This window comes from Neoarius graeffei, chromosome 25, assembly GCF_027579695.1.
Source record: "Neoarius graeffei isolate fNeoGra1 chromosome 25, fNeoGra1.pri, whole genome shotgun sequence".
Lineage (NCBI taxonomy): Eukaryota > Metazoa > Chordata > Actinopteri > Siluriformes > Ariidae > Neoarius > Neoarius graeffei.
Genome location: NC_083593.1, coordinates 165,382 through 181,050, shown reverse-complemented (window position 1 = coordinate 181,050; position 15,669 = coordinate 165,382). Strand labels below are relative to the sequence as shown.

Genomic DNA, 15,669 nt, shown 5'->3' with positions numbered 1-15,669 from the left:
ATCATAAGTTTTGGATTGGACTGTGGGCTAAACTGCGGTAGCCCAATCTAACGCCTTGCTCATAAGATGGGATATCACAAAAGAAATACGAGCTTTGTCTGAGCTCGGAGGGGAATTAGCAAAAAATATAGACCATTGTAGCAAAAACCCTTTACACTGATCAGGCGTGCCACTAAACTTATCCGGTTTGCTGACAACAAACGAACTGGTAACAGCCGTGGAGCAGCGCTCGAAACTAACGGTGTCCCGACGTCCCGGGGACCATAAAAAATGTCATCGGGACACAAAATTATCATATCTGGGACAATCCCGGGACAATGGAAAAAAATAGATCTAGAAAAAAAGTTCTACATGGGGGAAATTGTGAGAGTGATGCAGTGCGCATAGCAGTCACAATTGCAGGGCCTGAGCTGCACTCTGTGAATGAATGATTTGCGTTGAGGCGACAAGCCTGTGTGTCTCTGAGAGGGAGCAGCGCGCTGTGTGTGTGTGTGTGTGTGTGTGTGTGTGTGTGAGAGCAAGCAGCCCCTCCCCCACCCGCACGATGCGCTGAGAGACACAGAAAGGGCAGTAATTGCTCAGAGCGCTCCCTCCAAACAACGGGGATTTACACGAAAACGGAAGGAGATAGTCACAAAATTCTTTCACATTGAGTGCCACAAGGCTCTCCTGAACACGATGTAATTTTTTTGTCTGTAGTGTAAAAATTGAGGTCACTAGAGCGAGTTAAAAACGAGTTTTTGCATGAGAAGGCTGAAAGTGAGGAGAGGACGGGCGCTCAGCCCCATAGACTGCCATTATAAACGTGGCTGCGCTGTGACTGCAAAATCAGAAAAGTCACTGTAAATAATGTAAATGATTTCTATGACTAAAGGTTACAATAAAAAAAACTTGCATTACATTGCTTTGTTTGCACTTATATGATATGACACTTTTATCCAAAGTGACTTTACAGTTTTTTACAGTGTTACAGTCCCTGTAGCAATGTTGGGGTCGGTGCCTTGCTCAAGGGCATTTCATCCATTGATGGTATGGCTGATGGCTTTCAAAACATCTCTGAATGGGGCAACAGGTATATTACATAAAAATGGATAACGGTAATGGTGAAAATGATAAGTTGGCCTTATATATGCCAACAGATATTCAAGGTATAAGTAGATGAAATGAACATAAAAGGGGTCTTATTTTCAACTAAAGTGTACTGCAGATGTAGTGAGTTGAATCATTTTCTGAATGAGCTAATTGGTCCCGTTAAATAAATGGGTATCTATTCATACAGTGAGATCGCCAAAGTTTAATAAACTGAAAATGCAATAACTGTAATTTTGAAGTAGATGATGTATAGGACATGTCAGTTGTGTTTTGTGACTTATTGTAAAAATGATATAAAGGGTTCAAAATCGCATAGTTACAAATATAATAGTAACTTCATATGATAATATTAACCACTGGTTATTTCAGAGAGGAAAAAAATGGGGACACTATTGCTTCCATTCGGGACAATACAACACAGAATTCGGGACCACTGGGGGACACAAAGAAAAAAAGTTAATTTCGAGCCCTGCCGTGGAGGGAGCAGCTTGGTTGGAAAATCACAGAAGAGCCGGAGGGCTGAGTAGTTGGAGTTGTGTGTTGATTTCCCTCATGCTGTCAACAATTTGGGCTAACTGTTTTTCTGCTGCTCAGCTTGCTGTTGCATGTGAGTATGGCTGGACTGAGTCATGGAGTCAAAACGCTGGTGATGTTGTCCAAGCATCTGACCTTGGCTGTTGATTGTGACCTGTAGCTCCGTGTAATCTGCAGTCTGCATGTCGGCACAGTATTCTATAATGCGGCTGTGACAAACCAGACACTCGCAGATTCGTAATCCAAAATCAGAGTACAAAAGCCAGGCCAGGTCAAAACCGGGAAATCCAAAACAGTAACAAGGGCTAGGCAGATCATAGTCAGTAAGCAGGCAATAGTAAAAAAAACGGGAGTTAAGAGAGACGGGCAATCAAAACACAAGGGCTAGGCAAAACGGAAAAAAACAGAAGGCAAAAAGGGTCATACACAGAGAGACAATCAATATAATAATGCTCAGTAGGCTTACGAGAAGTGAAGACAATACTGTGCAAAGGACAAGACAGACAAAGGGGTATAAATACAATCAAAACAAAAGGCTACAGGTGATTATGATTAGAACTCAGGTGAACCACTCCTACAAAGTGGTTCCGGATTGGATGACGGAGTGCACGTGGTAGTAACTGGTGTGTGAGGGGGATTATGGGAAATGGAGCCCTGAGGGTTGAGGCAGACGGAGGGTGAGCCCGGTAGCATGATAATTCTGATAATTTGAAATACTGGATTTCTGATTTTCATAAGCTGTAAGCCATAATCATCAAAATTCAAACAAAAAAAGGCTTTAAATATTTCACTTTACGTGTAATGAAATATATATTTGTGTGTGAAAGTTTACCTTTTTCAATTAAATTATTAAAAAAAACTTTTTAATGACATTCTAATTGTTTGAGACGGACTAGTATAAATAACTCGCTTCGATAACTGTGTCTTATATAGTCACAAAGTATGGCCGTGTAACCAGGAAAATCATTATACAACCCCGATTCCAAAAAAGTTGGGACAAAGTACAAATTGTAAATAAAAACGGAATGCAATGATGTGGAAGTTTCAAAATTCCATATTTTATTCAGAATAGAACATAGATGACATATCAAATGTTTAAACTGAGGAAATGTATCATTTAAAGAGAAAAATTAGGTGATTTTAAATTTCATGACAACAACACATCTCAAAAAAGTTGGGACAAGGCCATGTTTCCCACTGTGAGACATCCCCTTTTCTCTTTACAACAGTCTGTAAACGTGTGGGGACTGAGGAGACAAGTTGCTCAAGTTTAGGGATAGGAATGTTAACCCATTCTTGTCTAATGTAGGATTCTAGTTGCTCAACTGTCTTAGGTCTTTTTTGTCGTATCTTCCGCTTTATTATGCGCCAAATGTTTTCTATGGGTGAAAGATCTGGACTGCAGGCTGGCCAGTTCAGTACCCGGACCCTTCTTCTACGCAGCCATGATGCTGTAATTGATGCAGTATGTGGTTTGGCATTGTCATGTTGGAAAATGCAAGGTCTTCCCTGAAAGAGACGTCGTCTGGATGGGAGCATATGTTGCTCTAGAACCTGGATATACCTTTCAGCATTGATGGTGTCTTTCCAGATGTGTAAGCTGCCCATGCCACATGCACTAATGCAACCCCATACCATCAGAGATGCAGGCTTCTGAACTGAGCGCCGATAACAACTTGGGTCGTCCTTCTCCCCTTTAGTCCGAATGACACGGCATCCCTGATTTCCATAAAGAACTTCAAATTTTGATTTGTCTGACCACAGAACAGTTTTCCACTTTGCCACAGTCCATTTTAAATGAGCCTTTGCCCAGAGAAGACGTCTGCGCTTCTGGATCATGTTTAGATACGGCTTCTTCTTTGAACTATAGAGTTTTAGCTGGCAACAACGGATGGCACGGTGAATTGTGTTCACAGATAATTTTCTCTGGAAATATTCCTGAGCCCATTTTGTGATTTCCAAAACAGAAGCATGCCTGTATGTGATGCAGTGCCGTCTAAGGGCCCGAAGATCACGGGCACCCAGTATGGTTTTCCGGCCTTGACCCTTACGCACAGAGATTCTTCCAGATTCTCTGAATCTTTTGATGATATTATGCACTGTAGATGATGATATGTTCAAACTCTTTGCAATTTTACACTGTCGAACTCCTTTCTGATATTGCTCCACTATTTGTCGGCGCAGAATTAGGGGGATTGGTGATCCTCTTCCCATCTTTACTTCTGAGAGCCGCTGCCACTCCAAGATGCTCTTTTTATACCCAGTCATGTTAATGACCTATTGCCAATTGACCTAATGAGTTGCAATTTGTTCCTCCAGCTGTTCCTTTTTTGTACCTTTAACTTTTCCAGCCTCTTATTGCCCCTGTCCCAACTTTTCTGAGATGTGTTGCTGTCATGAAATTTCAAATGAGCCAATATTTGGCATGAAATTTCAAAATGTCTCACTTTCGACATTTGATATGTTGTCTATGTTCTATTGTGAATACAATATCAGTTTTTGAGATTTGTAAATTATCTCATTTCATTATCTCTAGCCGCTTTATCCTTCTACAGGGTCGCAGGCAAGCTGGAGCCTATCCCAGCTGACTACGGGCGAAAGGTGGGGTACACCCTGGACAAGTCGCCAGGCCATCACAGGGCTGACATATAGACACAGACAACCATTCACACTCACATTCATACCTACGGTCAATTTAGAGTCACCAGTTAACCTAACCTGCATGTCTTTGGACTGTGGGGGAAACCGGAACACCCAGAGGAAACCCACGGGGAGAACATGCAAACTCCGCACAGAAAGGCCCTCGCCGGCCACGGGGCTCGAACCCGGACCTTCTTGCTGTGAGGCGACAGCGCTAACCACTACACCACCGTGCCGCCCTCTGTAAATTATTGCATTCCGTTTTTATTTACAATTTGTATTTTGTCCCAACTTTTTTGGAATCGGGGTTGTAGTTTTAGTATGAAGTCTTTTTTGTTGAGGTTATCAAATGTTCATTGGTGGAGACTTGAGTGCAGAACTGTTCATGACAACTGCAGTCCTAAAGATCTCATGTCAGTTGTAGTCCTCAGCCATCGTAACAAAACTGTAAGTGTCCAGTGCCTCTTCTAAGTGCGCCTTTAGACTGTCCGTATGGGGCCATCCTCCACAGGAGCGATGTGATGAGACTCCAGCTAGAAGTAGGGCATCAGGATGGATCAGGCAGGTCTGAAGAGCAGCAGAGGTCAGCATCACTGGATTGACATGTAATGAGAGAGAGAGAGAAACATAGGTTGTTAGGTCTGACTGTTGTCATCTAATGTTTAAGAACAGTATATGTCGTGTGCTGAGTGCAAGCAGGGACTCTGGTGAGATGAACTATGACAGCATAACTAAAAGGGAGCATTAGGACGTAAAGCGGCAGCCACTCCACCATCAACAAACCCAAGTGAATGAGTTGGGGGGGCAGCATGCATACATCTCAGTTTACCAAAACACACTATGCCTGAGGACCCTCCAGATTTATTCCTTTACATAATAAAAAGCTATTTAGAAAAGGCTTGAGTAAATAGATATGTTTTCAGCATTAAATGCTGAGACTGTGAGTCCCGAACACTACTCGGAAGGCTGTTCCATAACTGTGGGGCTTTGTAAGAAAAGGCTCCGCCCCTGATGTAGCCTTCACTATACGAGGTACCAGCAGATAGCCTGCACCTTTTGATCTAAGTAGGCGTGGCGGGTCATAAAGGACCAGAAGTTCGCTCAGGTACTGTGGTGCAAGACCATTCAGTGCTTTAAAGGTCAGTAGTAGTATTTTATAATCAATACAAAATTTGACTGGGAGCCAATGCAGTGTGGATAAGACAGGGGTGATGGGGTCATATTTTCTAGTTCTAGTAAGGACTCTTGCTGCTGCATTTTGAACTAACTGGAGCTTGTTTATGCTCCTACTGGAACATCCAGACAGTAAGGCATTACAATAATCCAACCTGGAGGGAACGAAAGCATGAACTAGTTTTCTGTGTCGTGTAGTGACATTAAATTTCTTATCTTAGCAATATTTATGAGATGAAAGAAAGCTATCTGGGTGATGTTATCAATGTGAGTTTTGAATGAAAGACTGGGGTCAATAATCACTCCGAGGTCTTTTACTGCTGCACGTGAAGAAACAGAAAGGCCATCCAGAGTTACTGTGGAATCAGAAAACTTACTTCTAGCTGCACGTGGTCCGAGTACAAGTACTTCAGTCTTGTCAGAGTTAAGCAGAAGGAAGTTAATAAGCATCCAGTGTCTAATGTTCTTCACACATTCCTCAGTTCTATTAAGCTGGTGTCTCTCATCAGGTTTTGCAGAAACATACAACTGTGCATCATCAGCATAACAGTGGAAACTAATACCATGTTTACGAATAATATCACCCAGAGGTAATATATAAAAAGAAAAAAAGCAGTGGGCCTAAGACCGAACCCTGTGGAACACCAAACTTTACCTCAGTATGTCTAGAAAAATCACCATTTACATCAACATACTGATAGCGATCAGTTAAATAAGAGCTGAGCCAGGAGAGGGCCGTTCCCTTAACTCCCACAACATTTTCTAGTCTATCCAGAAGAATGGAATGATCAATGGTGTCAAAGGCTGCACTAAGGTCAAGCAACACAAGCAGTGAGACACAGCCCTGATCAGAGTAGGTGTGTGTGTGTGTGTGTGTGCGTGCAAGTTTGTGTAAAGTAAGCATGTTTGTGTAGTCACTGTGTGTGTATATGTATGTGTGTACAGATTTGTGTGTGCTCAGCTGCCCAATCCTGTGCTGGAGAGCATCAGCATCATCGACACACCAGGAATTCTGTCTGGAGAAAAGCAGAGGATCAGCCGAGGTGTGTGTACCAGCATTTCATCACTACTTAAGGCCAGTTTATACTTCTGTGTCTGATCTATGCTGTAGGGTATGGTGTGATCATGTACCTTATCAGCGCTCGAAACTAACGGTGTCCCGATGTCCCGGGGACCATAAAAAATGTCATCGGGACACAAAATTATCATATCTGGGACAATCCCGGGACAATGGAAAAAAAATAGATCTAGAAAAAAAGTTCTACATTAAAGGTGCAGTACAAGATTTTGGAATAACGGTTCCCGCAAGCCATATTTTGAAAAGAAACACTCCCACCCCCCGCGTCTCCACCCCTCCTCCCCCTTATAAAGCCTGAGAAAGCCCGGCTTTATAATGGGTGTCTATTGCGTTACACACCAGTGGAGCTCGTTAGTTTAGAGTGTAAAGAGCTTGGAAAAAATAGCTCAAACTTTCTCATTTAAACTGTGTTTTCAGCCCCAATTTTCACTCCACACACACAATTTTCTCAAAAGTAGTAGCCACACTTGTCCTGATTCACACAATGTGTCTACCTGAGCGATAGGATTTACTGTTTTTGAATGAGAAGGCTTAAAGTAACGAGAGCACAGCCGCGCAGCCTCATAGACTCCCATTATAAACGTGGCAGAAAAGTCACTCGTTTTTAACTCGCTCTAGTGACCTCATTTTTTACACTACATACAAAAAAAAATTACATCCATGTGTTCAGGAGAGCCTTGTGGCGCTCACTGTGAAAGAATTTTGTGAACATCTCCTTCCGTTTTCGTGTAAATCCCCGTTGTTTGGAAGGAGCGCACTGAGAGAATCCTGTGCTCTGTGTGACACTGCTCGCTCTCTCACACACACACACACAGAAGGGCCGGGCTGCTCGCGGGCTTCAGTCTGATTGACGTGTCAGTATCCAATCATTTTGAGGTGGTACCTCGATATGATTGGATGGCGTTTTTCCTTTATTTTACACTGTAGACTGGATTAAAATATTTCGTTTTTTGGGTCAAACCTTCTATTGTACTACTTGCAACATGGGTGTGCATTTCATCCATTGATGGTATGGCTGATGGCTTTCAAAACATCTCTGAATGGGGCAACAGGTATATTACATAAAAATGGATAACGGTAATGGTGAAAATGATAAGTTGGCCTTATATATGCCAACAGATATTCAAGGTATAAGTAGATGAAACAAACATAAAAGGGGTCTTATTTTCAGCTAAAGTGTACTGCAGATGTAGTGAGTTGAAACATTTTCTGAATGAGCTAGTTGGCCCCTTTAAATAAACGGGTATCTATTCATACAGTGAGATCGCCAAAGTTTAATAAACTGAAAATGCAATAACTGTAATTTTGAAGATGATGATGTATAGGACATGTGTCGCTTGTGTTTTGTGACTTATTGTAAAAATGATATAGAGGGTTCAAAATCGTATAGTTACAAATATAATAGAAACTTCATATGATAATATTAACCACTGGTTATTTCAGAGAGGAAAAAAATGGGGACACTATTGCTTCCATTCGGGACAATACAACACAGAATTCGGGACCACTGGGGGACACAAAGAAAAAAAGTTAATTTCGAGCCCTGTACCTTATGCCGTACCCTGATGTACACTTCTCCAGAAATATAACTACTGCATAATGACTACTAGATCATTATAACAGCCAGTTTAATCCTGCCCTAATCCTTTGGATTTAAACACTGGTGTTATTTTTGTGCCTCATTCCTGAGAGCTCAGTGGGATGTTCACTCGGAGTTGCTCATCCTGCAGAATACAGATGAGTTAAATCACTTCAGAAATGCTTTTAGTCAGAATTCACTTGGTTTATAATTAGTTTTGTCAGGTTTCATTTCCCCAGTACATTTGCTTCAAAACATTTTGTCAACATTGTTTTCTTTCAATTATTCCTACAGTGAAACACTGAGCTCACGTTCTGCTCTTCTTCTGTGTATAAAAGCAGTAAATTCTGGTGTATTTTATGCGATAGCACCTTCAAGGGGAGACATGCACCTTATGTGCAAGGAAAAATACTTTACCGTGTGAGTGTCGATGCCGTACCTACAGCACAGAATCTACACAGAAGTATAAATCAGCCTTTAGTGTACATCTGCCATTTTAAAGTGCATATCACAGGTAAATTCAGGAGCAAGATCAATGTAATTCTCCTATTTTATATTAAACTTTGGTCAAATATCTGTAACATTCTGCATTTTCTGCAATTTTTTTTACCTTGCGCAATACCAGAAAAATTCAGTTGAAATCAAGCCATTTGAGGCGAATTGGTCCGCCTCTGAAAAAACTTGGCATTTGAATTTCCCGGCAAACATTGATTTTCGTGATGTCATCTGCGGGACGCCTCCCTCTGAATCCTATGTCAGCGCTGGTTTGTTTATGAGAAAACGACCTGGTGGTTTTCTGCAAATTTCTTCAACGTTATCATGTAATTATTAAAATGGTTAACAGATGTATCGTAGGAGGGTGTAGCAACACCAATCATGATGGGATTAGTACTCATCGTTTTCCAAAAGACCGGACAATGAGAGAGAAATGGGAGCGCTTGGTCTACACAGGCTGTGCACTGAAACCGTGCAAAGCTCGCGCAGCCTGCTGGCGCTTCCGCAGATAACGTCGCAAATCTGGATCCAGACTCCCTTGGGATTTTTCCAGACGCGTTTTATTTTATTTTTTTCTGCTGTAGACAGATGGCCTTGTGCAAAATTACCCTTCTGGATGAGTGTGTAAAGGGACATACTTTCATATAAAAAAAACACAAAATTGGTCCAGAATATGCACTTTAAAGCTCCAAACACACACACTCTCACTCTGTGCTGTGTAACCTGTGTACTCCATCCCAAACTCATGGATTCTATCAGAGTGCTGCTATTGGACATAAAATTTAATTACTCATTTACAGCACAGTCCAGTCTTTCTTCTTCTGCAGGGTGGAAGTTTAAAGGTTTCTGTCTCTGTGTGTCGTTTCCTGCAGCAGACTTATTTTTAGCTGTCCTGTTTACGTTAAATTCCACTGTGTGTATGTGTGTTTAACTTTCTTTTTGGTAGACACAAAATATACACAGAATGATAGGAATGCATGAGAATGTGGAGACTGTAAAGACATTTGTGGTGTTTGTAGCATTTACAGTCAAACTGAAGCTTTTATTACAAACATTAAAGGAGCTGCAACAGGGGGATTAGGAAGTGGTGCGTGTGTGTGTTTTTGTGAAACATGCCCACAGTGTCCTTTCCACTCCACTGGTTTTCGTAAATGACAAAATCATGAAGCTCGTGAGGTGTGTGTGGGGGTGGGGGTAGGTTTCGGGTTAGGATTAGAAATGGAAAATGCGATTAAAAAAAAAAAATGTGTTCAGATGTAAATTAAAAAATCCGCATGAGAGCTCCAGTTCAAACCTGCATCATTACTCTGTTTTCTCATATTTCATTTTCAGTTAGCGTGTTGACTAGAGCTTGTTTTTTAGAAACAGCACAATAGCTGTGTTCATGCGGGAGGCAGAGAAGATATCGTCACAGGTGACCTGCTCTCCCACAGCCAGCAGGACCTCTTCCACCTGTGCTCCACCCTCCAGCACTTACCTGACACCAGGCTGGAGAGACAGCGTCTCCCCCTCACTGGCCTCAGAGGCCCTGGTGTCCTGTTCACTCTCACCTGTTACCAACTATATCACTTCTAACTTTCACTTCATTGTTTTAATTCAAGAAAAGGGAAGAAAAGAGCACAGTGTGTGAGCTCGCCATGCGTTTCCTCCACCCTCAGCACACACATGAAGGGAGGGGGAGTGTGTGTGTGTGTGTGTGTGTGTGTGTGTGTGTGTGTGTGTTTGTACTGATGTAATGGGAGATGGGAGATTCCTGCTCACCACACACACACACACACACACACACACGTTCTTTCTGTAAATATGAACATGATGAGAAAAAAGTTATGACTCTCACTTCCTTTAGAAATCCTGAATCATTTAAAACACTCTCTCTGATCTGGTGTGAGTTTAACATTAAGACAGAGTGCACTCGTGTGTTAAATCACTACCTGTTGCGTAAAATCCTGAAATCATGTGCACGAATTTAAGGAGCAGTGTATGTGAGCTGGAGTGTATGTTGTGTATTTGAAGACACTTTAACATTTTAACACCAAAGAAAAATGACATTTGACCTGATATTTGTTCTCTCTCTCTCTGCCACACACACACACACACACGTTGCACACAGTCTGTGAATTCTAGGTAAGTGTTAGTGTGTGCTGTGCTCAGGGTTATACTTTAGCCGGTGAGTTAATGCAGTGCTGCTGATTGTAATATTGCTGTGTGACCTTTGACCCCACTGTAGGGTTTGTCTCCTCACAGGTCATTCTGTCTTATTGCAACAGTTCTGTAGACTGCAGTGTGTGTGTGTGTGTGTGTGTGTGTGTGTGGTTTAACGTCAGTGCAGGTAGAGCATCATATCACACAGGTGCAGTGAAACATTCAGTTACCACTCCTGAATGTGTGTACCGTAAAATACCAAATAATAGCCCGGGCGATTATTTGTCTCAATCACGTAAGAGACCCGGCGCGTATTAGAGACTAGGCGGCTATTTGGAACAGGCGATTAATTCCTTCTTCACAAATACCTTCCCCAAAATCTACCTCAAAACGGGGAAAAAAATCATTCTCAGATAGGCCTACTTTTAACCAGTATAACTTACAGTTTGTTTAGAGTTAGATTACAGATAGCACGGTGCCGACTTCGGGGAATTTTGAAGACGCAGAATGCATCTTCGCATGGCACAGTCGGGGTGGATAAAGGATAAATCACACACCTTTTTCTGTTAATGACTAGTTAAGCGCATGCGTTACAAAATAATCAAGAAACCACACCATTGTCTGTGCGCAGCACTGTGATTTAATTACTCTGCAAAGTTATGGTCACTTGCTATCACCCTCACCCATGCAGCCTCCACCCTTTGCGCTTCGCGATGTCTGTCAATCTGAAATTGCACGGAGGGCGCGACGTTGAAGCAACATAATTAGGGTGCGAAGTGTCAAACCAAAGGGTTTTTTCTTATGCTGAAAAATAAGTGACCTGCAGTGGCTACATACTGTCATCTTGCATCACGTTTCTCTCCAAGACGTCTCCCTATTTGGCCGATATGAGCCTATTCCCCGAGTGAGTTGGTACGGTGGCTCGACCCCGTAGAAAACTTAAAGTTCGGATGAAAGTTAGTTGAATAGGTTACTGACTTGTAGGCCTACATGTTGCCTGCCTGACGCGTGCTTCTGCCCAACTTGCACGACAGATCACTTGTTGAAAAGGCCCCTTGGATTAGATTGGCCGCGAGCAGACTGAAATGCATGTTAGAACGCTCTCACCTTTTTTGTAAAGCGTCTTCCAGATCCGAATGGGTAAGGGCAAGTGAAATGGTATAAGGTCTTTAATAAAACTCAGTGTGTGCTTTGACGCATGCATTCGGCAATTTAGGTCGTTTAACAGAAGCAGCAGTCCAACCTTGGAAACCCGCAGTCCTCAATGTCACCACACACGCTGGCTTTCGTTGGGTATACCCAAAGGGGTGGCTAAGACATCTGTCAAAAGTTACGGAGTTGCATTCCTCAAGAAATATTACGGTAGACCAAGATTATAACATTGAAATGGCATGTTTATTATCACGTAACAAAATGTTGTAAACAGTATTATAGAAATAATTTCATTCATTCATTCATTCATTCATTCATATTGTTTCGGTAGAAAACTATGCAATGCAAAATCGTTTAAACACCAGAAAACCAGAAAAGTGCTGGGCCTCAAGATTCTAGATAGAACGTTCGGACGCTTTTTTTTTTTTTTTTTTTTTTTTTAGACCCCGGCGAGTATTCGGAACCGGCCTTTATTTGTCACAACACACGCGTACACCCGGCCGTTAAAGGGAACTCGGCGGTTAATTGGAACTCGGCTATTATTTGGTATTTTACGGTATGTACAGTAAACACACACACAGTGTCCTGTAGTGCTGTATAAACATTTTGCTCTTCTCCTGAACCACATGACCTCAGTGACCTTTAAAGTGCACTTCACACTGGACTGAACACTACAGAGCATTTCATTTTCTGTTAAAATAAATGACACACCCAAATCTAAAAGGTTTTCATAATTTTTATATTGACTGTTACATAGTCCTTACTAATGTGTGTTATTCTGTGTGTGTGTGTGAGAGAGATAGACATTTACATCTGTGCTGATTGTACACTGGTTTATCACTCTCACATTCTGTCAGCAGTTTATGATCAGTTTATCAATGTGTTGTGTTCGAGGTGGTTCGGTCCCCCATGTCTCTGTCTGTCTCTCCTGTTGAAGTGCATTATGGGATTACCTTTGAGAAGCACACCACTGTCCTCTCGCTGCTTTTTAATGTGTCTTATAGAGCTCCCTACCTAGACTATGATCTCCTGAATGGAACAAGAGTTGTGGTGTGTGTGCGTTGACTACAGCAGTGTGGAACTGATTTATCAGCACAGAATCAGTGTGTTTGTTACCTAAAGTACAATGCTGTAGATGAATATTTATGAAGTGTATGCAGATGAGCTCACCTGCCTCAGGTGACCTTTGTGCTGCTGTAGTAACAAATTAATACTGAGGGTCACTCTGACAGAGCATGCTCACTCTGACATTTCTGCACTTTTCATTCCTTCTAATAAATGCTATAGGGAGGACATACCAATTTGGGACACAGCCTGGGAGTATTATTGAGTTATTTTTTGCTGTATGTTTAGGTTTGCTGTCTTGTTGAAACTTCTACCTTCTCCCCAGATTTCCAGTCTGCACTGAAAGAATTGGAACTGCAAGGCCAGTTCTATTTTGATTTTACTGTTCACCTTATTACATCACGCCCACTTTCAAGAGTTTGTCTTCCTCCTTTGTGTTAGAATTTTCAGTGCAACAACTGACCTATTGATTCGGATTAAGACCACAGCAATAATACATGTACAATATGAGTAGTATGTATAATATGGTCAGTTAGAGGGTGTCACAATAATTGGAAGAAGAGGAGTATTTCACTTGAACAGAAGTGTTACAAACACAATACAAAATGATCAGTGTTGTTGGGCAACATACAACTTGCATCCACTGTCGCTGCAAAGTGTATGTGTCATGCTTTTCAGGCTGTCAGGTAAGACAAATACATTAACTTCAGATCTAGCGAGTGATTAGAGTCAGAAATAAGCTGCTGCTGTTGACGCTGATCATAAAGTAGCTATGCTAACTAACCATATGTTCCAACAAGCCATTTAATGCTAACTAGCGAACTAGCAACCTCTGAAGTAAATGGATTATTCTTACCTGTTAGTGACTGCTGGCTTCTCTCTTATCTTCCTTATCATCCAGGACCTCATTGAAAATCACACTATGTGACATAAGCTTCTTGAATAAATCTAATCTCATCTCATTATCTGTAGCTGCTTTATCCTGTTCTACAGGGTCGCAGGCGAGCTGGAGCCTATCCCAGCTGACTACGGGTGAAAGGCGGGGTTCACCCTGGACAAGTCGCCAGGTCATCACAGGGCTGACACATAGACACAGACAACCATTCACACTCACATTCACACCTACGCTCAATTTAGAGTCACCAGTTAACCTAACCTGCATGTCTTTGGACTGTGGGGGAAACCGGAGCACCCGGAGGAAACCCACGCGGACACGGGGAGAACATGTAAACTCCGCACAGAAAGGCCCTCGCCGGCCACGGGGCTCGAACCCGGACCTTCTTGCTGTGAGGCGACAGCGCTAACCACTACACCACCATGCGGCCCCAGAACCTGCTTTATTTTTATTTATTATATAGACATGAGTGTTTTACTGGGAAATACGCCATTCATATGTTTCATATGAACTACATCCGGGACATGGAGTAACATATTTTCCAATATTTTTACTTGTGAGGAAATCAATGAATTGTTTTGATAAATTTGGGGACTTTTTGTTTGTGAATGTGTCGATTATAATAACAAGAAAATCACACATTGGCTTGAAAATATGAAGTTTATCTTCTCGTGTTGAAGAACTCGCATTTTTCATACAAAATACATCGCGGATCTGAGTGACATTTAAATAATATTGGCTGGCTTTTTTTCGTGGTCTATCAGATATATTCCATTCAGCTAGCATGATACTGAACGAGTCAAAGGTGAGTAGCTGAATATATATATAGTAAACTTTATTATCCCTGTGAGGGGCAATTTGTTGTACAGCCAGCAGAGAATAAAACACAATACAGCAAAACATACAGCATACAATCATAATGAAAACAAGGTGTACAGAATGGAATATATCTGATAGACCATGAAAAAAGCCATTATTATTATTATTATTATTATTATTATTATTATACACACACACTTCCAGTTTTTCGATGTCCATTGGTATGTTTTTCTCTTGTAAACAGAGGGGAACCATTAGGGCCTTCGAGGCCTTCAGAAAAGGCCCAAACATATCAGCATTTCAAATGTTGTTATATTTAATTTGTTTCATTCTTTAATTGCTTTCATAATTTCATTATAATTATTCTCTTCTAATTCAAATTTGGCCTTATTTTCTATCAAATTTGTTTCAGAAATGAAAAGGTTACTGTCCTGAAAACATTAAAATTAGGTTAGGTTAACGTGGGGTGGCCTTGGGCTGAAGTGCCCTTGAACAAGTCACCTAAAACCCAACTGCTCCCCGGGCGCTGTAGCATAGCTGCCCACTGCTCTGGGTATGTGTGTGTTCATTGCTCACTCGTGTGTGTGTGTGTGTGTGTGTGTGTGTGTGTGTGTGTGTGTGTGTGTGTTCACTGCTTCAGATGGGTTAAATGCATAGGTTAAAATTCTTCAGTGGTCTACAACTTGTTTCACTAATTGCATCTCTCGTCTTCAAGTTAAGCTTTCCTCCACCACAGTTGAGAGTCCTCAACCTGACTCCTTGGAAGGCATCCCAGAGTGCTACATGGATTTACAGGAGGTCTTTAGCAAAGGAAAGGCATGCGGGCTACCACCACATCGGCCCTATGACTGCGCTATTGATCTTCTGCCAGGCATGTCACCTCCATGGATGCACATCTACCCCCTTTCCCAGAAAGAACATGCCACCATGGAGGAGTACATCCAAGAGGCCCTGAAGCAAGGATATACAGTATCTGCCCGTCCAAGTCTCCCGCTTCCGCAGGGT

At 41.9% G+C, this 15,669-nt stretch overlaps 1 protein-coding gene across 1 annotated transcript in view; it reads left to right on the top strand.

Annotated features, from left to right (window-relative positions):
* ehd1b (EH-domain containing 1b) overlaps positions 1–15,669 on the top strand; it is a 45,394-nt gene that overhangs the window by 10,224 nt on the left and 19,501 nt on the right. The window contains exon 2 of the mRNA XM_060908119.1: positions 6,385–6,482. Coding sequence (XP_060764102.1) covers positions 6,385–6,482 — 98 coding nt within the window. The remainder of the gene's footprint in view (positions 1–6,384; positions 6,483–15,669) is intronic.